General features: G+C 44.1%; 1 protein-coding gene across 1 annotated transcript in view; it reads right to left on the bottom strand.

Moving 5' to 3' along the window:
- BBS2 (Bardet-Biedl syndrome 2) overlaps nucleotides 1-23,553 on the bottom strand; it is an 89,247-nt gene that overhangs the window by 38,128 nt on the left and 27,566 nt on the right. The window contains exons 3-9 of the mRNA XM_068259982.1: nucleotides 11,222-11,449; nucleotides 10,053-10,178; nucleotides 7,657-7,719; nucleotides 6,652-6,729; nucleotides 5,313-5,417; nucleotides 4,918-5,004; nucleotides 1,420-1,555 (exon numbers count right to left, since the gene is read on the bottom strand). Of these exons, the coding sequence (XP_068116083.1) occupies nucleotides 1,420-1,555; nucleotides 4,918-5,004; nucleotides 5,313-5,417; nucleotides 6,652-6,729; nucleotides 7,657-7,719; nucleotides 10,053-10,178; nucleotides 11,222-11,449 (823 nt within the window). The remainder of the gene's footprint in view (nucleotides 1-1,419; nucleotides 1,556-4,917; nucleotides 5,005-5,312; nucleotides 5,418-6,651; nucleotides 6,730-7,656; nucleotides 7,720-10,052; nucleotides 10,179-11,221; nucleotides 11,450-23,553) is intronic.

Raw genomic sequence — 23,553 nt, 5'->3', positions numbered from 1 at the left:
AGCCTGGTCATCCTCTATAACAATCAGTTTTCCTTATTATTATTTATTGTATTTATAAAGCGCCAACATATGCAGCGCTGCACAATAGATAAATGGGTTAACATACAAGGTAGGACATATAAGGAGTATGTCCTACCTTGAATGTAAAGATAAAGTTCTGATATGCACAAAATAGTCCAACACAAAGATGTAAACAACTGATAGACTTAAAGTGGTCACACCACTAATGCAATATAGATCATAGCAATAATCTTGCTAAAGAAAATCGAGCTTTATGCTGGGCATACTCGGGTCGATTTCGCCGCTCCGTTCTCCTGTCCACTACATTCCGCAGGCGATTCTCTTATCTTCCGCTCGTTTTTCTTATCTTTTACCATTGTCCTCAATGCGGAATCGAGCGTGGAAATGATCGGGCGGGAGATCGGGCATGGCGGAAATTATCTGTCGAGCCATCTATATGGCTAAGAATCGAGCCGTGTATTCCCAGCATTAGACATTGGACAAGGGTTTGTCATCCTACATACAAAGAACACAACACAGTGACGGTTATCTAAATAGCCTGCATTGCTATATTAACACTATAAATGGAGAGTCCAGCCTCGTACAAATCTTTTGTCTGTAGGGATTGGGACTTGATTCCTCGGGTGTCAGTTCAGGGCCTAGTGCTGTACAGACAAGATACTAGAGTAGGAGAACAATGCCATCAGCCACAATGATCCACCATTCTGGTCTCTCACTGACGCATAAAGGGGGATCCTGGGCTACTGTACACACAGTAGATAATCGACAGAGTCAGCCCAGAGCAGCCGCTTTGGCTGGAAACCATCTAACACATGTACAAGTCTGTACATCAATTACGTCAAGGATGCCAAAAAACGATAAAACAAATTCATCCCCCAGTTAAAGTTAAAGCACAATTTTTAGCACCCAGGGCATCTCAATGGCACATTAAAAATGCATGCCAACAAGGTGGCTCATTTAATTTAAAAAATCCACTTTTTCTCTATATAAAAAAAAAAAATAAACTTTTTTTTTTACATTTAAAAATTTAGCAGAGGATCTTATTGCCCTACTTCCGATGCCTGCCCGACCTCCGAAATTTCAGGCACATAAGGACTGATGTGATTATTTTATTGCACACATTAGCAGAGAGCATACATAAGCTTTCAACAGCAGGTGAGGGGGGGGGGGGGGATAGGATTCTATTCTTCAAAGAGTTTATAGAAGTCATAGATGCTATCTTCACACCTTCCCTTGTACAAATAATGGGCACCTCCTATAGGTAGTAGAAACCAGGAAAATAGTGGCACTTGGTTCCCTTTAAGATCATTCAAAACTTTGGCTACCCCAGCTTGTACAATAAGACACACACATACTGAGACCATGGCTATATCACCACACCCTGTAGATATGATTTACCTTCTCCATCTATGGAACAACAGATAAGCTGCGTCTTCCCATCCATACGATAATCACCTTCCACTACTCCTGCTATAGAGGAGGAGAAGTTGTCTTTAAAGATTACCTCCCCTGTACGGTCACTGCGGGCATCAACCTGTGAAACAATCCATTTATCAGTGGGAAATGGTAAATATACATGGAATATTGTATAGGAACATCAGAAAGCCTTGCACACATTCTGGTATTTTATGCACAAGCAGTTGCCACCATCGCTGACAGAAAATGGCCACATTTACTGGTACCAAACTTTTTTTTAAAGTGGCAATAATATTTTACAGTCTACCCCACAACACAGTGCTTTGCAGAAAAAGCGTTGCAGCCTATAAAAGGCCATTTTTTTTTCTTTATTTCAAGAGGAATTGTCGTGAAAATAACATAATGAACTAACTTGCTTATTTTACAATATTCATTTATAAATTATATAGTCAGTGTTAATTGGCCTACTGTAAAATCTTTCCTCACCCCGATTTGCATTCGGCACTATATCACAAGTGGCCATATTTTTAGTCCTGTCAGGTACAGCTCTGCAGAAGGTTTGTTTACCGAGAGTTCCTAAGCCAGTGAAAATAATGCCTGGCCTTCCAAAATGCTCATGCTCTGGGAGGAGAATTCCACATAGTTACTTACCTGGGGCTTCTTCCAGCCCGTAGATGTCTTTTACGTTCTGGTGCACTGCACTGTCCCGCTGGCCACCCGTGAAGTTTAGCGACCCGTCGGCGGGTCAGCACTTCGGCGCATGATTGGGCACACAGACTAGATAACTGCGCAGATGCAGTACGCACCCGGACGGCCGCACATACACAGAAGTTCAGACGGGTCGCCAAGCTTTACGGGCGGCTAGCGGGGACAGTGGGGAGCACCGGTGCTGTGGCGAGGGACCGAGAAGACATCAAGGGCATACATGTCAAACTCCAGCCCGTGGGCCAAACCTGGCCCTCAGAGCCATTAAATTTGGCCCTCAAGTGGTTTCCCCACTTTGCATTAAACTTGGCCCTCTCTAGACCAGCACGGAAGCTATATTGGAGGTGAAGCCCTAGAACACCAGGAAGCCATATGGGGAGGTAGGGGGGAAGCACTAAACTCTAGGAAACTGTATAGGGGAGGGGGCCACTAGGCACCAGGGAACTGTATAGGGGTTGGAGGAGGGCCAGTAGACATTAAGGATGGCCAACAACTAGGTCCTAGTGTGCATTTTTGGCCCACTTTGCATTTGAGTTTGACACCCCTGATCTAGGGTCTGGAAGAAGCCCAAGGTAAGTAACGATTGCTGCTCTTTTTCACCTCATATGTCCTTTAAGGCCCCTTTTACACTTGCAGGTAATTCCTGCGTTGCATTACCCTATTTTACCGCAATGGGCCACAAATGCAATGAAAGTATGGAGACTTTCACACCTAATGCAGTCCATTGCGCCGGAAGTATCCAATCTTGTGCAAGCACTGCACTTTAAGCACAGAGCTTGAGGTAATGGATGTCTATGGGTGACACAGTAAGTGTAAATGACAGAGTGCAGTGCGGCGCGCGCATGTGCAGACCCACAGGAAACCCAGTGAGATACTGCCCAGCAGTGAGTACATCACTGAACGGGGGCGGCACTATGCAAAAAATATCAATCATATGACCCTGCGGCATCCTTGAGCGCTGTCACTTTTTTGTCTGTTTGTTCTATGACCCTGCGGCAGAGTGGGCCGACAGGGTCATATGATGGACATTTTTTTGCGTTGCGGTGCGGCCTTTTATTTATGGCCTGTTTCACATTTTCACATTTCTGATGGCAATAGGAATTCGGTCTCCTGCATTTGTTTCTTTGTGTGATGTGATAATGACTTGGTTCCCCTGGAATGTTTGTCCTGTTTCCAGTTCCCACTATAATTTTAAACATGCTTATTTGTATATTAAGCAAACAATATGACTGTTGCTATGAGTAGCAAATATTTTCCGCACATGAGGTCCTAGGATGCAATTCTTGCTTTATCACCAGAAAAGCGGTTCTAGATCAACTGAAGACTGTCCTTTTAACAATATCACATAGCTAGAGATGCATCACAGTCATGGAGAACCAGAACCACCAGGATTTTGTAAAACGATTTTTTTACACAACCATATTAAAAAGGCTATTTTAAGTACAATTTTCCCTTACTGCCGGACCAGTCATTTTGTACCTATCTCCATTGCACCATTGGCTGAATCTGACCATGGATCATCAATGGACAGTGCCACTGATGGTGCCTGGCCTATAGTTATTTACTCTAAGGACACGCACGTGAGCAAGCGCCAGTCTGGCGTGAAACGGCTGTAGTGCCGTCCGTTCTTCCCCTGGTCACCTTTCCCCTGCACACCTCTACACCATTTGTTATCCAGGTCTGACATATCTGTTTTTCTTCTACATGTCAATACTGCTGGTTTTTGGCTGAAGTACAGAATAAAAACGCTTAAAGAGACAGGTGCACAGTATCTTTTTCTCCATGTGCTATAGTTATTTACGGCTATCCTGTCTGAAGGTCTGTAAACAATTGATATAATCATGTTGATTACTTTATGTATTGTTTATTGTTATTCTCTGTGAAATCATTTCATTGTACAGTTCTGTCTGATAATATGCTGGAGAAGTTTGTCATGATTCCTGTCGAGCTTCAATAAACTTCTTTTAGCTAGAAAAAAAAAAAGTGTACAATTTTCTCTTCTTAAAACAGAGGTACTTGCAAATGTTCAGCTTCACATGAGTAAGACAACAGTCGCATAATGCATCACTTAAAGGGAACCTAACGTGAGAAGGATCTGCATTTTCCTTTTAAAATAATACCAATTGCCTGACTCTCCTGCTGATCCTGTGTCTCTAATACTTTTAGACACAGCCCCACTACAAGCATGCAGATCAGGTGCTGTGACTGAAGTCAGACTGGATTAGCTGCTTGCTTGTTGCAGGTGTGTGATTCAGCCACTACTGCAGCCAAATAGATCAGTAGGACAACCCTCTGAGTTTAGCTTCCCTTTAAGGATCAAAGACCACTGGTACAAAAAATAGGACCTGCTCGCTGATCACGCTGCTCTCCCATTGCTGAAGCTTACTTGCTCTGATGTCGCTATGACAGCAGAGCTCTGGAGGCGGTCAGGAGCTGATTTCATTGGCTCCTGACCCTGCGATCAATGTGAGCCAATAAGATACACTTGGGGTACACATAAAAACATTTTTCTAAATACAGAAAAGTCCAAAACAGAACCTGAATAGTGATTTTTGGGAGGATTCCGTATGGAAACCGAACCGTTTGTTTGTTTTAAATCTGCCTTGATCTGAAGGCCAAATTTAAATTAATTTCCTGCGAGGTGCTATAAATCTGCCCAATAAACAGAAAACTGAAAGTCAAATAGCCAACTACACAATGGTTGTGGTGTACATCCATCAGTACACCCATCAGCCAACATGACCCAGTAACCAGCAAACAGAATGGAACACTCACCTTCCCATTGGACCAGCCTGTAATCAGTTCACAAACACCATCAGAGTTCAGGTCAAAGGCATGTATACTCATGGCAAGATTTTTAGACTGTGAAGACATAAATATTGCACAGAAGCGTTTTAGCTTACCGTATGTTATATCATTACATGGTGGCTATCATACAGCAGTGACTTCAGAGCCCAGCAGTGAGAGATGGTTTCTTATTGCAGGTAGGGCTGTGTGATGGCTTTTATAGTCACTGAGCTGGGAAAAACTGGGCAAGAAAAGGCGGTTCAGCTACCGTCCTGTCTACAAAGAGCTAATCTCTCAGCAGCAGAGAGAGGAGCTGGTTGGGGGCTTATTATACACAGTGCAGCTTGATTTAGCATACTCAAATATATTTTATTGGTGCATACCTTTATCCTCCAATAGCGTGCCATGCGGTCATACACTCCCACTGTACCATTAGAGAGAGCATATCCAAAGCGACTGGAGTACATGGGGCACATTGACGTTATAGTCTGAAAGGAGAAGAACCATTTCATATCTGTTCATTAACAAATAACTTGTCAGGGCCGTCAGTACAAATCATGCAGTCCCCCCTTGCAAAACTTTGATGGACCCATAGTGTTCACAACCCTTCCCTTGCCTCCCCTTGTGACCGTCACAGCCTGTGGGCTCATCTTACAAGCCTGGTCATCAGGATCTTCACACTAATACCAGCTGTAGCCACAAACACTAGATCTGGAGTATTGCAGGATGGGAAGGCCAGTGGTTGCCTGCCAAGCCTCCCCCGCCCCCCTATGCCCCCCCCCCCCCCCTGAAGTCTCAGGGGCTGCTCCCCTGTAGTTTTGCCCCTGTAACTTAGATTAGGAGTAGTGTTGGACAGATCATTCATCTTCTTCTTACTCATTTTCTGCAGAAGAGTAGGGAAACAAGGAGGCTGTATCCATACTCACACATAAGGGATGATGCATCAAGGAGGGAATGCATGTAATAAGGTGTCAGGAAATATGGGCGCAGGGTGAAGCAGAAACATTTCTCCCCCTGCTCCTGCAAAAGTCTCAGCGGCGTTAATTACTTCAGGCCGCCATTGACACTGGGGTAAGACGTAATTTGGCTTTCAACTGTTCCTGGCGGCCAAATTGCGCTGTTTGATCGTAATTTGGGTTCAGTCTTTTGATGATGCAAAATTATTGACTAAGGACTGCTATAACCGCAATTCACATTACGGACTATGGCGGCGCCGACTACGCCACAGTTTTCAACACTGTTTTTGTCGGACTCATCCAAAAGGTGCCGTGGTAGTGGAGAAGCTGACCAGAGGAAATAATCCAGTTTCAGATGGCTAGTAGTTCTGGACAAATGCCCCCCGAGGAAGCCAGCAAAACTGTTTGGAGCTCACCTGCTTACATGTGATGCCGTCCTGCTCTAGCAAAAATGTATGGGCAACAGGTATTATGTACTCATACTGTGCTGTGTGATCTGGTTTTTCCTTGTATTCCTGTATTGTCATTTTGCTGTATGTCACCCCTAAATATTGTCTGTAACCTAAACTAATGTCCAGCGCTGCGTAATATGTTGGCGCTTTATAAATACAATATATAAATAAAAATAATGAATAATCTTGGTATGGCAAGTACAAAAGAACCCTGCAATAAATATGAGCTGTAAGCATCCATGCATGATATCACATGTATACAAGTATCACAAACGCATAAAACAAGGACTCCACCACAACTTATACATAATTACCTCTGTCTCCGTCATCTCAGCAACTATCTCATCTTCTTTAAACACTCTTATGTCAAAGTCTTCAGATCCGACGAGAAGCTGAAAATGTCATATAGAAACACTATAATAAATTGTGAATGTAAAAGAGATGACAAGAATAATTCCTTAGCTGGCAACATTAAAGCAATGGTTCATCGATTTGGGTAACACTGTTAAGTTCTCCTTGCACCAATCACCCAATAGCATTGAAGATCCTATAGTAGGTGAAGCCTGATGAAGGTGCTGCCTGCATACCAACACTAGGATAAGTGGAAATACAAATAGTCTATATGGTAGAGTCTCTGTTGTCCGGCACAGATGGGGATGGGATAAGTCTGCTTTCCGTTTGGTTGAGATTCAATACAGGCGCCTAATGGGGCAAAGGTGGCTCCCCGAATGTCCCCCTATGAAGGAGAAGCATCAATGTGGAATATTTCTCACCCTGGCCCCGCCCGTTGTACAGCACATCCCGGTGGCCGTTGTATTCTCGCATGCATGCTGCACTTAGGACGCAGCACTACAGTTGCGTGCAGTGTAGACATAGGGCAAAGCACATGCTCGGTTGTTGTTTCTTTTTTCCACTTGCTGGGGAGCTCTGGGACCACTAAGGCGGAATACAGGAAGAGAGAGAGCCCAAGCTGTGGGCTGAACATGGAGGGAGGTGACCATGGACCCTGGAGCTGCATACCAGGATGCCTTGCTTCTGTGCGATGGATCTGGAGACGGGAGAGTGACTTAAGGGGTGTGGCCTGTGTTAAGGGTTGGAGCTTAGAGCGCCAGAGCTTATGTGCCTATAGGCTCCTGAGCTGTAAATCCGGCCCTGGTTGCACCCCATTTTCAGCCTCCTCTTCCATATGTAGCAACCCCTCTTTCATGTTCAGATGTCCCTCGTGCTGCTGCTGCCCAAGACCCGGGCCTTTGTGGCCTTCCTAGAAATCCCACCCTGCGTATAAAACTTCTTCGTACATCACAGCATAAAACACTCACCTCCTTCTTCCCATCTCCATCAAAATCACACAGTGCTAAAGAGCGCACGTTGTCTCCTGTGACCTAAGGCATAAAATTAGCAGTGTTAGGCAATAGTAAAGTATTAAATATACCGAATACACTTCTACCATGAGCTGTAATTATTAATTTGGAACAGGAGCAGGGACAGAGGCAGGAGAGGCTCCAACCTCAGGGCGCTGTATAGGAGGGGGCGCACAACTCCCTCAGCTATCATTCCCCTATTATGTTTGAAGCAGAGAGAAATAAGAAAAGGGGATACATGGCAGTGACTGCAAGCCAGATAACTAGAGATTAAGGTGTTGGGTGCCCTGGGGTACCTTAGTTTAATAGCAATCAGTGTGTGATGACTGGGGTGGGAGGGATGGAGGGGCGCACTTTGGTGTCTCAGCCTTGGGTGCTGAAGGACCTTGTCCCGGCTCTGAACAGGAGTAACTCACCCATCACAGACACCCCCCCCCCCCGGTCCCCCATCACCATTAAAGTCAATGAAACATGATACACTGCCTGCAGTGTGATGCGACGGAAGGGCTTCAGGTAATGCAGAAGCTGCAGTGTGTTGCAGTGTGACATCCGTGGTAGTCCCAGAAGTGTACCGGAAGTGGTGTGTAATTTATTTTTCCTAAGTTGCACTGTGGCTATAACACACAGCACCCTCAAGAAAACCCGAGGTGGATTGTGCCCTAAAAATCAGAATCTTACCTAGTAAGAGCCGCTGCCAAGGACACTCTTGAAGTTCATGTCCGCACTTCCTGCTGTGCAAGAGCGTGGCCGTGCTGCACTTTTTTGCGGTTGCGGCAGTAACACAGAGCCACAGGCATAATACAGCTTGGTCACAAGTACATTTCTGACAAGCGCTTGTCAGATAAGTTTCAAGGGTCCACACTCTGCAACGGTGGGGGCAAGGAGGACATGGGAGGGGAGGTTTCCGGAGGATCAAGAGGCTTTCCTATTTCTTGTCCTTGTACATTTTTTTATATATTTTCTAAGTTTAAAAAAAATCCTCCAGATGCTACAGAGGATTCCCCGATGCTCAGTTACCCCTCCATTGCCACACGGGACCATCTCCATCTCTGCAGCTGCGCAGTGCTCTATGTACAAGTGTGGCCTTACTGCGCAGGTGCCAGTGGGTTCACACATGTGCAGTAGCCACTTGTGCACAGAGAAAAAAGCCATATAAGAGCGGCTCTGTGCTACTTTGCCTGCAAACACTTAGCGCCTGCGCAGTGCCAAGCTCATTCGCTCGTGGCTGCGAGCAATCTTTATCTTTAATGTCAAAGACTGTCCAAAGGGTCCCAGCACAGAACGTGGCGTAGGAAGACTAAGAAAGCCTACACGGACCCCTTTAAAGTGATCCAATCAAAGCCTTTGGCTGCTACCGGTAGTTAATTACTAGCTAAATGATGAGCAGCTGTTGAGTTTAATTGGCACAATGTATTTTAGCTGGCAGGATCAGCTGGATGACGTACTGGTAAGGCTGTTGCTTTTGATGTAGGATTTAAACCTTTAACCAGGGTTCAGTACATACAACAGTAAGGAGTCTTTGGTCAAGGCTCCCTAATGATCCTGGTTGCTTGTGGAGCGTGCCCTAAGTGGTTGCAGCTCTAAAGTACTTTAAAGGACAACTGAAGTGACAATATAGATTTCATTTTATACAATATCAGTCGCCTGGCAGTCCTGCTGGTCATTTAGTTACAATAGTGCCTGAATAACACCAGAAACAAGCATGCAGGTAATCTTGTCAGCTCTGACAATAATGTCAGTTATTTTAGGGCCCTTTTCCACTAGCAATCGCAATCACAAAACGCCAGCGATTGCGATTTTTTATTTTTTTATGCGATTGCGATTTTTCATTTGCATTGCATTATCCCTCTTAAAAAAAAAAAAAAATCCCTCCAGAAAGCGATTGCGATTTACAAATCGAATCACTATAGTGGAAAATACTTCTCATGATTTCTATGATAAAATCACTAACCATTTGCGATTCAGCTGTGCAGTGGAAAAGGGCCCTAGCACCTGATTTGCATATGCTTGTTCAGGGTCTATGGCTATAAGTTTTAGAGGCAGAGGGTCAGCAGGATAGCCAGGCAACTGGTATTGTTTAAAAGGAAATAAATACGGCAGCCTCCATGTCCCACTCGCTTCAGTTGTCCACCAGGAGAAAAGCAGGATATAAATGTTCTCTGTCTTGTCTATTTCCCGTTTTGGGGGGCAGTGGAAATTTGCAGGTTAGGAGAACATTCTGTTCAATACTACTCCACATTAATGAGAGTGCTAAAAGACTTACCAACATTTTTACAAGATATGCACTTAAATAATTCATTTTTAATTTAGACTGGATACACATTGTGATAGCAGACTGTATTGTATGCTCTTACTGTCCAGAACATGTCATTTCCCTTGTAGTCAAATCCTTGCAAGGCACAGTTTCCACCAATGATTGCAAGTGGACAGCTGATATCCCCCAAGCTGCCCAGAACCACTGCATTCGCTCCATCTGCAATCTAAAAAAACAAAGTTAAAAGTTTGGAAGTTATTTATCTATAATTCAAATACACTACTTGCAAGTTTTATATAAAAAAATGATTTTCAGATTATTAAAACTCAGCTCTAGGTGAAAATGTTTTCCTGCACACAATCAGTTTCAGGGAGTGTTTTTACCTCTGTAGAAGATCCGAGGTGACATGTGACATGATGAGATAGCCATGTGTATGTACAGTGCCAAGCACACAAATTACTACACTGAGTTCCTTTTTTACCTTTCTCTGACTGAAAGAGTTAATCAGGTATGTATGTGACAGTTTCTGTCCGAGTCGGGACCGGGTCAGACTATAGCATAACCCTCACTAATAAGTAATTACAACCATAAAACACATTCCTGTCAGTAACTTATGATATAATGAATTGAACGTGTAGTAAGGATAATGAATAGAACATTAGTAGCAAAGGAAAGAGTCTCATATATTAAATTTTCAGTTGTATAGCTTTTTTTTGTGCTTTTTTTTGATACATTGCATCATACTGTCACAGTTGCTGTTTTAATATCGCACTCTGTATTTAAAGCTATAAAACAAAGCTGAAATAATGACCCTTTGAACTTCCCTGCAGTACAACCTTATGTCAAGCTGTATCTCACTGTTTCTTGGCTGTTTATGTGCTTCACAAAACAGCACTATATTCAACTCAGTGGGTTGAATAGCTCAGAGACGCTGTTTTGCATAGCTAACAAATGAAGTGTTTTTGTTTTGTTTTTTTAAACTCTTCCTGTACTGAAAAACAACATGTCTCTCTTTTCTTTTTTTTTCAACGGGACACGCGTAGCCAGGCGGCGCATGTATTGAGTGGCCGAAGATAATGGCTGCTACAAGGATCCAGAAGGCTTTGGACAGCTGCTAGGGAGTGATTTACATGGAGGGGGCTGGAGGAAGCCCTATGTATGCATAAAACTTTTCCCTCCTTTCTTCTCAGGTTATTCTTAGAAGTACAAATCCCAAAAGCCCCAAGTTGTCCAATCCCTTTACATAGCCTCTTCTGTATAATTATTCACCTCTTTAAAGAACAAGTCGGAGTTGTTATGCACATCATAGGCCAGCAGGTTGGTCTGTGTTCCCACAATGAGAGAGTCACAGCTCTGATGAGGGTCCAGCAATCCAGCAGTAAGGCAGCTCACATTCTGGTTGATGTTCAGCAGTGAGATATCCGAGTCCTGGGCGCTCTGGACTAAGCGGTTTGAAGAAACGCGCTGGTTGCGAGCATGTGGGTTATGGATGAAGACCTACAAAACAATTGAAAAGTATAAAAAAAAACCTGCACGAGAATTCACACACAATCACGCAAATATTAAAAGGCATTCTGAGCAAAACAGTAGGGCAGGGGTCACACTCGTCTGCTTTAGTGCGTGTTTTCTGCACAGAAAAACTGATTTCAACTGAGAACCCATGTTAATCAATGGGCTAGGCTACACTTGAATGTAGATTTTGCACGCAGAAAAAAACCTGACATCCTGCACATTTTGTCAGTTTTCTCTATAAATTTCATAATTCGCTGTAAGGCAAGGGTCACACTTGTCTTTCAACTGTCTACACATTTCAGAAAACTGAAAGACAACTGAAAGACAAGTGTGACCCCTGCCTGAGACGTTACATAAGACTGGATGTAATCCTGACGTTTTTGTAGTAACCTTACGGAAATAAATGTTAAAGGACAAGTGAAGTGAGAGGGATATGGAAGTTGCCGTATTTATGTCCTTTTAAACAATGCACATTGCCTGGCTGTCCTGCTGATCCATTGCATCTAATATTTTTAGTCATGGACCCAGAACAAGCATGCAGATCAGATGTTCGAATCACACACCTGAAACAAGCATGAAGCAAATGCAGTTAAACTTAAAGGACAACCGAGGTGACATATAACATGATGAAATAGACATGAGTATGTACAGTGTCAAGCACACATAACTAGGCTGTGTTCCTTTTTTTACCTTTCTCTGACTGAAACATCAGGTATGCAAGTGACAGTTTCTGTCCAAGTCGGTACAGGGTCAGACTGCGTCAGACTATAGCATAATCCTCACTGATAAGTAATTACAGCCATAAAATACTTTCCTGTCAGTAAATGGCTTCTGGGAGCAGGAAAGAGTAAAAAAGGGCCAATAATTCATAGATTTGAGCATTAGCATACTTCAGTGAAGGGTCATTGAGCAGAGACAATGAAACAGTAAAAACTTAAAAACTAGGTTTAAAAACTTAAAATAAAACTGTGGGATATCTAAAAAAAGTCATTTTTAGGAGAAGATAGATACAATTGTTTTTCTCATAGTTACATAGTTATTAGTTGAAAAAAAAAAAAGACATACGTCCAGTGCTCATCAGTTTATTTTCACCTCGGATGTCCTTTAAAGCACCAAGGACAGTCATGCTATCCCAGGGGGAAAAAAACACATATGTAAGTAGATACTTGTTCTACTTACATAACATATGTATTTTACTGCCCACGTTTTGATTTCAGTGAATTTTAAATAGTAAATAAAAACAGTTTCAGGCATTTTCCATTTTTACTGCCTCTGACTGAAGCCAATCCTGATGTAATTTCCTCCCTTACTCTTTTTTTCTCCTAGAAACTTCACTGTCATATCTAGCTTGCTTTATAAACACATGTAAGCACAGCATACATTGTATTTCAGCAGCTTCACACTAAACTGTGCTTTCAGCCAATCAGTGAGGAACAGGAATGTGTTTAACAATAACACAAGAGGGGAGGATTTTCATTTAGACTTAAAGAGACACTGAAGCGAAAAAAAAAGTACTAGGGGTAATTACTAGAACATTGGTAGCAAAAAAAAATTCTCATATTTTCAGTTATACAGCTTTTTTTTTATAACATTGCATCATTCTCTAATATTTGCACTTTACACATTACTCAGCATTTTAAATGTTTTTACAGCACAAGCAGTGAACTTTTGACCTGTCCTGAACTGTTCTGCAAAAGAAAAACACAATACAGTTGAGATAACCTAATCAGAAGTCAGAGCCCTCTGGACTTTCAAAGTCTTGGAGCTCAATGGCTATTTGCATAGATAACAACTGGAGTTTCTTAACTCTTCCTGTACTGGAAACAAATAATATGCTGGGTACACAATATGAGATTTTCTGGCCGATTTACTGTCAGATCAATTATTTCGAACATGTTCGATTTGCTTTCCGATCGATTTCTGAGCATTTTCTGACCGATTTCCCGTTAACCACCCTGGAGTTTATTTGCGACGCACGGCCGCGGGTGGGTTATATATGTGTGTGTGTGTGTGTGTGTGTGTGTGTCTCCCTGCCAAATCCCTCCCAATTCTCCGATCACCGCCGGCGATCATACCCAACAGGAAATCCCGCTCTGAACGGGATTTCCTGTATGGGCTTCCCTCGTCACTATGGTGACGATCGGAATGACGTCATCGACATCATGATGTCAGAGGGAGTCCACATCCACCCCATAGTGCAGCCTGGCGGCGATTGGCCAGTCTGTGCAAGGGGTCTGCGGGGGGGGGGCCTCTTTCGCGGCGGATCAGCGGCGATCGATTACAACACGCAGCTAGCAAAATGGTAGCTGCGTTTTTTTTTTTTTAATTATTAAAAATCGACCCACCAGGGCCTGAGCAATCTACCGCGGCAGTCGCTAAGGTGGTTAAAGTGAACGGAAATCGATCGGAAAGCAAATCGGACATGTTGGAAATAATCGATCTGACAGTAAATCGACCAGAAAATCTCATAGTGTGTACCCAGCATTAGACTTATTTCTCTGCTCCTAATGCTTTATTTCTTAGCTGTACTACACAACCAATTCATTATATCATACTTTTTTTTTTTTTTTTTGCTTCAGTGTCTCTTTAACCACTTGCCGACCGCGCACTCATAACGCGCGTCGGCAAAGTGGCTCCTGGAGGACCAGCCACGCACATGTGCGTCGCCAGGTTCTCGGTGATTAATCAGCGATCGCGCGGCTGTGTCACGTGGTGCCGCCCCCTTGTGACTACAACCCGCGGCCAATCCGCAGCGCCGGCGGGTTGTAACTTTTCAAATTAGCCACTTGAAATCGTATAATACAGTTTGTTTACCTAACAAACTGTATTATACTGCCTGCCTCCCCGCTGGTGGTCACACTTAGCGATCGACCACCGGCGAGGAGAGCAGGCACAGTGAGTGAACGCACCACACTCTTTAGGAGCCCCACAGACCCCCCGATCACCCGCAGCACCCATCAGACCCCCCCCTGTACACCCCTGCAGCACGCAGCTTAGACCCAACCACCCTCCATATCACCCATCAATCAATCCCTGACACCACCTGTCACTCTAATCAATCAGATCAGACCCCCAACTACCCCTTAGGGTTATCTGATCACCCCCCACCCCTTCAGATCTCCCCCCCCCCTCCCTCCCCCCCTGTATACTGCATATCTCTATCTCCCTCTAATAGCCCACTGATCAACTGTCAATCACCTATCATTCACCTGTCAATCATCCCTTGTCACCACCTGCCACTGCCCCACATCAGATCAGACCCCCCACTGCCCCTTAGGGACTTCTGATCACCCACCCACCCTTTCAGATCCCCCCGAGACCCCCCCCCCTGATCACATCAGCAGTCCATTGTTTACATCTTTTTTTCCCTGTAAAAACCCACTTATCACCCATCAATAACCCATCTATCACCCCCTGTCAACACCTGTCACTCCCATCCATCAGATTAGACCCCCAACTACCCCTTAGGGGTATCTGATCAACCACCCACCCCTTCAGATCTCCCCCACCCCTGACCCCCCCCCCCCCCTGTATACTATCTATCTCCCTGTAATCGCCCACTGATCAGCTGTCAATCACCTATCAGTCACCTGTCAATCATCCCTTGTCACCACCTGTCACTGCCCCACATCAGATCAGACCTCCAACTGCCCCGGGGCTTCTGATCACCCACCCACCCTTTCAGATCCCCCCGAGACCCCCCCCCCCCCCTGATCACATCAGCAGTCCATTGTTTGCATCTGTTTTTCCCTGCTGTAAACACCCACTTATCACCCGTCAATAACCCATCTATCACCCCTTGTCACCACCTGTCACTCCTATCCATCAGATCAGACCCCCAACTACCCCTTAGGGGCTTCTGATCACCCACCCCCTCAGATCCTCCCCACACCTTACTAGTGCATTGCTTGCGTATATTCTCCCCCCTGCCATTGTGTATCTTATCTCCTGTCTGTAAGGCTTGATTGTGCTTTGTTTGGCTACAATTGTCTCAATTGTACTGTGATTGGCATCGATTGTCGTGTGATTGGCTTCGATTGTCACGTAATTGGTTTTCAATTGTCGTGTGATTGGCTTCAATTGCCCTGATTGGTTTTGATTGTGCCAATTGCCCTCTGATTGGCTGTTTTGCCCTGTGTCTCGATTGTCTCAATTGCCCTGTGATTAGCATAGATTGTCGTGTGATTGGCTTCGATTGTCACGTAATTGGTTTTCGATTGTCGTGTGATTGGCTTCAATTGCCCTGATTGGTTTTGATTGTGCCAATTGCCCTCTGATTGGCTGTTTTGCCCTGTGTCTCGATTGTCTCAATTGCCCTGTGATTAGCATCGATTGTCGTGTGATTGGCTTCGATTGTCACGTAATTGGTTTTTGATTGTCGTGTTATTGGATTCAATTGCTCCTTGATTGGCTTTGATTGCGCAGATTGCTGTAATTGTGTTGTAATTGCCTCGTGATTGTTTTTGATTATTTGTGATTGCTCTCTGATCCCCCAACCCCAACCCCCCCTCACCGTCACTATCCTAGTGATCTAAAAACAGTGATCAGTGAAAACTGTCACTTTTTTAGTATCACTAGTGGTAACAGTTAGGCCAGTTAGCTAGGCAAAAGGGTTGTTAGTGTCAGTTAGTGCTCAGCCCACTGCACCACAGTCACTAATTAACGTCATCACTGTCGCTAATCAGCATTGGTACTATATAGTATCTGTAAGTGATCATTAGTGATCACAGTCAGATCTATATTAGGGTCACTAGGATCCACAAAAAAACGCAGTGTTTGCCCGATCAGACCTGATCGTTCGCCTGCACTGCGTTCAGCCCGCCCCACCGCAGTGACAGAAATTTATTTTTTCTGATCACTGCAAAAAACACTGTACACTAGCTGTGGCACTGTAAACAGCAGTTTTTATTTTTTTTTTAATCAAAACTCAGTGACCACAGCTTTCTACCTCTCAAGTACTCCATTTCGCTAGGTAGGTGCTCTTTTTCCTGGGTAGTCTCAGAGGAATACCTCCTAAATTTAGCAGGCCACCATGGCAAAAAAGAGGTTTTCCAATGAAGACATCTACAGGTACATGGACCAGTCGGATGAGGATGATTGGGTCGACTTATTCGACGAATCTTCTGGTTCAGAGTACGATCCTGTAGACAGCAGTGGCTCTCTGACCGATAGTTTCGATGACGAGGTTGAGGTCCCGGCTAGAGCCAGGCGTACCACACCCCATGTCACTGGACTGCAGGTGGCGGAAGATCAGTCTCAAGGGCAGCAGAGTGATGCTGGCGTTGATCTGATTTTTCTTGGTGAGGCATGCACCAGCAGCGCAGCATCTCCTGGACCTCTCAACACCAGTACTTCCGTAGAAGACCCTGGTGAAGTGGCGAACACCAGCCCGGAAGTAGAAACTGGTTCGGTGGTACGTGAATTAAGACCCGATTCGCAGCCACCAAGTAGACGGGCCCGTACTCCCATTGGTTTTCCAGAGGTGCTGGCAAACCCTGATTGGCATTCCCCTGATCCCGCCGCACCCGTACTGCCCCCTTTCACCGCCCAGTCTGGAGTCCAGGTGGAGACAGTTGAACTAGGATCGGCCCTAGACTTTTTTGAACTGTTCCTCACCCAGGATCTCCTTGACTTAATTGTGGCTGAGACCAACCGTTATGCCACACAATTTATAACTGCCAATCCGACAAGCTGCCACGCCCAGCCTTTTCAGTGGAAACCACTCCAAGTTTCTGAACTGAAAATTTTTTTGGGCCTTCTCCTCAACATGGGTATTACCAAAAAAAATGTATTGCGCTCTTATTGGTCTACACGCCAAATACATAACATGCCCGTGTTCTCTGCTGCCATGTCCAGGACGCGATTTGAGATCATCCTGCGCTTCCTGCATTTCAATGACAACGACACCTGTCATGAAAGAGTCCACCCAGCTTATGACCGGCTCCACAAAATTCGGCCCCTCATAGACCACCTGTCATCCACATTTGCAGATGCTTATACACCTGAACAGAACATCTGTGTAGATGAGTCCCTCGTACATTTTACCGGGCGCCTTGGCATCAAACAGTACATCCCAAGCAAGCGCGCCCGGTATGGGGTGAAACTGTATAAGCTCTGTGATAGGGCCACAGGCTATACATCTCGTTTTAGGGTCTATGAGGGAAAAGACTCAAAATTGGAGCCGGTCGGATGTCCTGACTACCTGGGGAGCAGTGGAAAGATTGTGTGGGACTTGGTGTCACCCTTGTTCCAGAAGTGGTACCATCTTTATGTGGACAACTTTTACACAAGTGTGGCCCTCTTTCCGCACTTAAAGTTAGAAGGAATCCGATGCTGTGGCACCGTGCGGCCTAGTCGCCGGGGCTTCCCCCAACGGCTCGTTAACACCAGACTTCAACGGGGGGAGAGGGCCGCCTTGTGTACCGATGACTTGCTCTCGGTGAAATGGAAGGACAAGAGGGACGTTTACCTTCTGTCTACCATTCACACAGACACGACAGTACAAATTACACGGGCAACAGAGGTCATTGAAAAGCCCCTCGCCGTCCACAGCTATAATGCCAACATGGGAGGGGTGGACTTCAATGACCAGATGTTAGGGCCCTATTTAATTTCCCGGAAAACCAGACGCTGGTATAAGAAAGTGTCTGTGTATTTAATTCAATTGGCGATGTACAACAGCTTTGTTCTGTACAGTAAGGCTGGGAGAACTGGATCTTTCCTTCAATTCCAGGAAGACATTGTTTCGGCACTCCTCTATCCAGAAGGTGCCAGAGCCCAACCCCCAAATGCAACTAGCCGGCTGCATGGAAGGCATTACGCCTACCCGATTCCCAGTACCCCAACTCAACGCAACCCCAGAAAAAGATGTCGTGTCTGCAGCAAGGCTGGAATAAGGCGTGACTCCCCCGTTTACTGTCCCCGCTGTCCTGACCAGCCTGGCCTATGCCTAGGGGAGTGTTATGAGAGGTACCACGAGAAGGCACACTTTTAGAACCTAGGGAACTACAGACACAGCAGTAGGCACACAAGGGTCTCTCAGTGCTATTTCACACTGGCGCGATGCGTTAGGGCAAATTGCCTAGCAAAAGTCACACTTTGCGGTCCCCCCCTACGCCGGAAGTGCTTGACTTAACGCTAGTGCATGCCTACGTTACTGCGTGGCTTCTGCGGCAATTTGGGTCGGCCCGGAAGTCATGTTAGTCTATGGCGACGCAGTTAATTACTAGGCCGAATGCTACTCTTGTGGTATTCCCTGAAGATCTATTTTGGGCGAGACGGTGCGGCGGGCTCGACCGACCGGATAGGCCAGTATGCAGTGTGAACCCAAACATCAGGTTTTGAGATATCCAAATACACTGGCCTGCCAGAAACCTCTCCTTTCACTTGGGACAGAATGCATAATGTACTTCGCCACATATCTGTGCGATTTGCACTTTGCACATTGACCCATGGGGGAGGAGAAGTTTATCCTCAGCTCGCAGGTAAAAAAAACAAAAACAAAAAAAAACAGGTAAGCAAAAAAGTTCATATTTGGTTACCAATGTTATTGTTTGGTTTGAACATATTTAATAAAGTTTAAAAAGTTAATGTTATTGAAGTGCTTTGCTGCTTGCTTGCTTTTTTTTTTTTTTTTTTTTTTTCTTCTTCTCTCTTTTTTTCCAACCGACCAATCAGCTGCAGCACTGATGATGCATCCTGACAGAAGCATTGCGCTTCTGTCAGGTTACACAAAATCGGTGCATGCAGCGCTGTAGGACGAGATTTCTCCTCCACAGTAAAAAAGATACGTTTGCCGAGGCATATGGGCCAAGGTGTGGTGTTGGGGATTCATATGCTTTGGCAAGCACTTTGTATCAAAAAAGAACTCAAGCAATGATTTCTCCATTCACATCGATCAATGTGGATGAATAAATCAGGATTGCCTGGGCATACGAGCTGGTGGGTTTGGATTTTTGGGGTGGCAGCTCCTATGTCCAGGCGGACGCCTTCCCCTCCTTTTTGTTTTGTTTTTTTCGTTTTTCTTCTCTCTTTTTTCTATCCAGACCGACCGACCGACCAATCAATCAATCAATCAGCTGCAGCACTGATGGTGCATCCTGACAGAACATTGCGCGTCTGTCAGGTTACACAAAATCGGTGCATGCAGCGCTGTAGGACGAGATTTCTCCTCCACAGTAAAAAAGATACGTTTGCCGAGGCATATGGGCCGAGGAGCGGTGTTGGGGTTCATATGCTTTGGCAAGCAAAAAAGAACTCAAGCAATGATTTCTCCATTCACATCGATCAATGTGGATGAATAAATCAGGTTTGCCTGGGCATACGAGCTGGTGGGTTTGGATTTTTGGGGTGGCAGCTCCTATGTCCCTCTTTCTTTTCTTTTTGTTTCACATTTTTTGGCAGATATTTGTTCATCCACATTGATCGATGTGAATGAAGGGATGTTTGCCGTTCATTTTTCCTTTCAGCCCAGAATGCACTACCTGTATGCCCAATATAAGGAGTATAGCAGAAATACTGGCCATACATGTAATGATTGCAGAGGCCCTAAAATGCCAGGACAGACCCCACAAATGACCCCATTTTGGAAAGAGGACACCCCAAAGTATTCCGTGAGGTGCATGGTGAGTTCATAGAAGATTTTGTTTTTTGTCACAAGTTAGCATAAATTGTTGTTTTTTGTTTTTTTTCACAAAGTATCCTTTTCTGCTAACTTGTGACAAAAAATATTTTTTTTTATAAACTCACCATGCCCCTCATGGAATAATTTGTGGTGTCTTATTTTTAAAATGGGGTCATTTGTGGGGTTTGTTAACTGTCCTGTCATGTGGGGGGGGGCTAAATTGTGAGCACCCCTGTAAAGCCCAAAGGTAGTCTTTGCACGTTGGGGCCCCTTAGCGCAGTTAGGCTGCAAAAAAAGTGCCACACGTGCTATCGCCGTACCCGGGAGAAGTAGACCAATGTGTTTTAGGGTGTATTTTTACACATACCCATGATGGGTAGAAGAAATCACTCTGTAAATGGCAATTTTTTTATTTTTTTTTACACACAATTGTCCATTTACAGAGATATTTCTCCCACCCAATATGGGTATGTGTAAAAATACACCCCAAAACACATTGTACTACTTCTCCCGAGTACGGCAATACCACATGTGTGGCACTTTTTTGCACCCTAACTGCGCTAAGGGGCCCAGAGTCCAATGAGTACCGTTACCATTTCACAGGTCATTTTGAGAAATTTGGTTTCAAGACTACTCCTCACGGTTTAGGGCCCCTAAAATGCCAGAGCAGTATAGGAACCCCACAAATGACCCCATTTTACAAAGAGGACACCCCAAGGTACTCAATTAGGAGTATGGTGAGTTCATAGAAGATTTTATTTTTTGTCACAAGTTAGCGGAAAATGACACTTGGTAAAAAAAAACAATAAAAATCATTTTCCGCTAACTTGTGACAAAAAGTAAAATCTTCTATGAACTCACCATACTCCTAATTGAGTACCTTGGGGTGTCTTCTTTCTAAAATGGGGTCATTTGTGGGGTTCCTATACTGCTCTGGCATTTTAGGGGCCCTAAACCGTGAGGAGTAGTCTTGAAACCAAATGTTTCAAAATGACCTGTGAAATGCTAAAAGGTACTCAGTGGACTCTGGGCCCCTTAGCGCAGTTAGGGTGCAAAAAAGTGCCACACATGTGGTATCGCCGTACTCAGGAGAAGTAGTATAATGTGTTTTGGGGTGTATTTTTACACATACCCATATTGGGTGGGAGAAATATCTCTGTAAATTGACAATTGTGTGTAAAGAAATCAAAAAATTGTCATTTACAGAGATATTTCTCCCACCCAATATGGGTATGTGTAAAAATACACCCCAAAACACATTGTACTACTTCTCCCGAGTACGGCAATACCACATGTGTGGCCCTTTTTTGCAGTCTAACTCCGCTAAGGGGCCCAGAGTCCAATGAGTACCTTTAGCATTTCACAGGTCATTTTGAAACATTTGGTTTCAAGACTACTCCTCACGGTTTAGGGCCCCTAAAATGCCAGGACAGTATAGGAACCCCACAAATGACCCCATTTTAGAAAGAAGACACCCCAAGGTACTCAATTAGGAGTATGGTGAGTTCATAGAAGATTTTACTTTTTGTCACAAGTTAGCGGAAAATGATTTTTATTGGGTTTTTTTACCAAGTGTCATTTTCCGCTAACTTGTGACAAAAAATAAAATCTTCTATGAACTCACCATACTCCTAACGGAATACCTTGGGGTGTCTTCTTTCTAAAATGGGGTCATTTGTCGGGTTCCTATACTGCTCTGGCATTTTAGGGGCCCTAAACCGTGAGGAGTAGTCTTGAAACCAAATTTCTCAAAATGACCTGTGAAATCATAAAGGTACTCAGTGGACTCTGGGCCCCTTAGAGCAGTTAGGGTGCAAAAAAGTGCCACACATGTGGTATTGCCGTACTCGGGAGAAGTAGTATAATGTGTTTTGGGGTGTATTTTTACACATACCCATGCTGGGTGGGAGAAATACCTCTGTAAATGACAATCTTGATTTTTTTTTTTTACACACAATTGTCCATTTACAGAGTTATTTCTCCCACCCAGCATGGGTATGTGTAAAAATACACCCCAAAACACATTGTACTACTTCTCCCGAGTACGACGATACCACATGTGTGGCACTTTTTTGCACCCTAACTGCGCTAAAGGGCCCAAAGTCCAATGAGTACCTTTAGGATTTCACAGGTCATTTTGCGAAATTTAGTTTCCAGACTACTCCTCACGGTTTAGGGCCCCTAAAATGCCAGGACAGTATAGGAACCCCACAAATGACCCCATTCTAGAAAGAAGACACCCCAAGGTATTCCGTTAGGAGTATGGTGAGTTCATAGAAGATTTTATTTTTTGTCACAAGTTAGCGGAAAATGACACTTGGTAAAAAAAACCCAATAAAAATCATTTTCCGCTAACTTGTGACAAAAAGTAAAATCTTCTATGAACTCACCATACTCCTAATTGAGTACCTTGGGGTGTCCTCTTTGTAAAATGGGGTCATTTGTGGGGTTCCTATACTGCCCTGGCATTTTAGGGGCCCTAAACCGTGAGGTCTTGAAACCAAATTTCTCAAAATGACCTGTGAAATCCTAAAGGTACTCATTGGACTTTGGGCCCCTTAGCACAGTTAGGGTGCAAAAAAGTGCCACACATGTGGTATCGCCGTACTCAGGAGAAGTAGTACAATGTGTTTTGGGGTGTATTTTTATACATACCCATGCTGAGTGGGAGATATAACTCTGTAAATGTACAATTGTGTGTAAAAAAAAATCAAAAAATTGTCATTTACAGAGATATTTCTCCCACCCAGCATGGGTATGTGTAAAAATACACCCCAAAACACATTGTACTACTTCTCCCGAGTATGGCGATACCATATGGGTGACACTTTTTTGCAGCCAAACTGCGCTAAGGGGCCCACAGTGCAATGACTACCTTTAGGCTTTACAGGGGTGCTTACAATTCCGCACCCCCCAAAATGCCAGGACAGTAAACACACCCCATAAATGACCCCATTTTGAAAAATAGACACTTCAAGGTATTCATTGAGGGGCATGTTGAGTCCATGGCAGATTTCATTTTTTTTTGTTACAAGTTAGCAGAAATGGAAAACTTTTTTTTTTTTTTTGTGACAAACTGTCATTTTCCACTAACTTGTGACAAAAAATAAAATCTTCTATGAACTCACCATGCCTCTTAGTGAGTACTTTGGGATGTATTCTTTCCAAAATGGGGTTATTTGTGGGGTATTTATACTATCCTGGAATTTTAGCACCTCATGAAACATGACAGGTAGTCAGGAAAGTCAGAGATGCTTAAAAATGGGAAAATTCACTTTTGGCACCATAGTTTGTAAACGCTATAACTTTTACCCAAACCAATCAATATACACTGAATGGTTTTTTTTTAATCAAAAACATGCTTGTCCACATTTTTCGCGCTGCATGTATACAGAAATGTTACTTTATTTGAAAAATGTCAGCACAGAAAGTTAAAAAAATCATTTTTTTGCCAAAATTCATGTCT

This window comes from Hyperolius riggenbachi, chromosome 11 (genome assembly GCF_040937935.1).
Source record: "Hyperolius riggenbachi isolate aHypRig1 chromosome 11, aHypRig1.pri, whole genome shotgun sequence".
Classification (NCBI taxonomy): Eukaryota; Metazoa; Chordata; class Amphibia; order Anura; family Hyperoliidae; genus Hyperolius; species Hyperolius riggenbachi.
The sequence above is the reverse complement of the archived record's forward strand: the minus strand, read 5'-3'. Positions and strand labels throughout refer to the sequence as shown.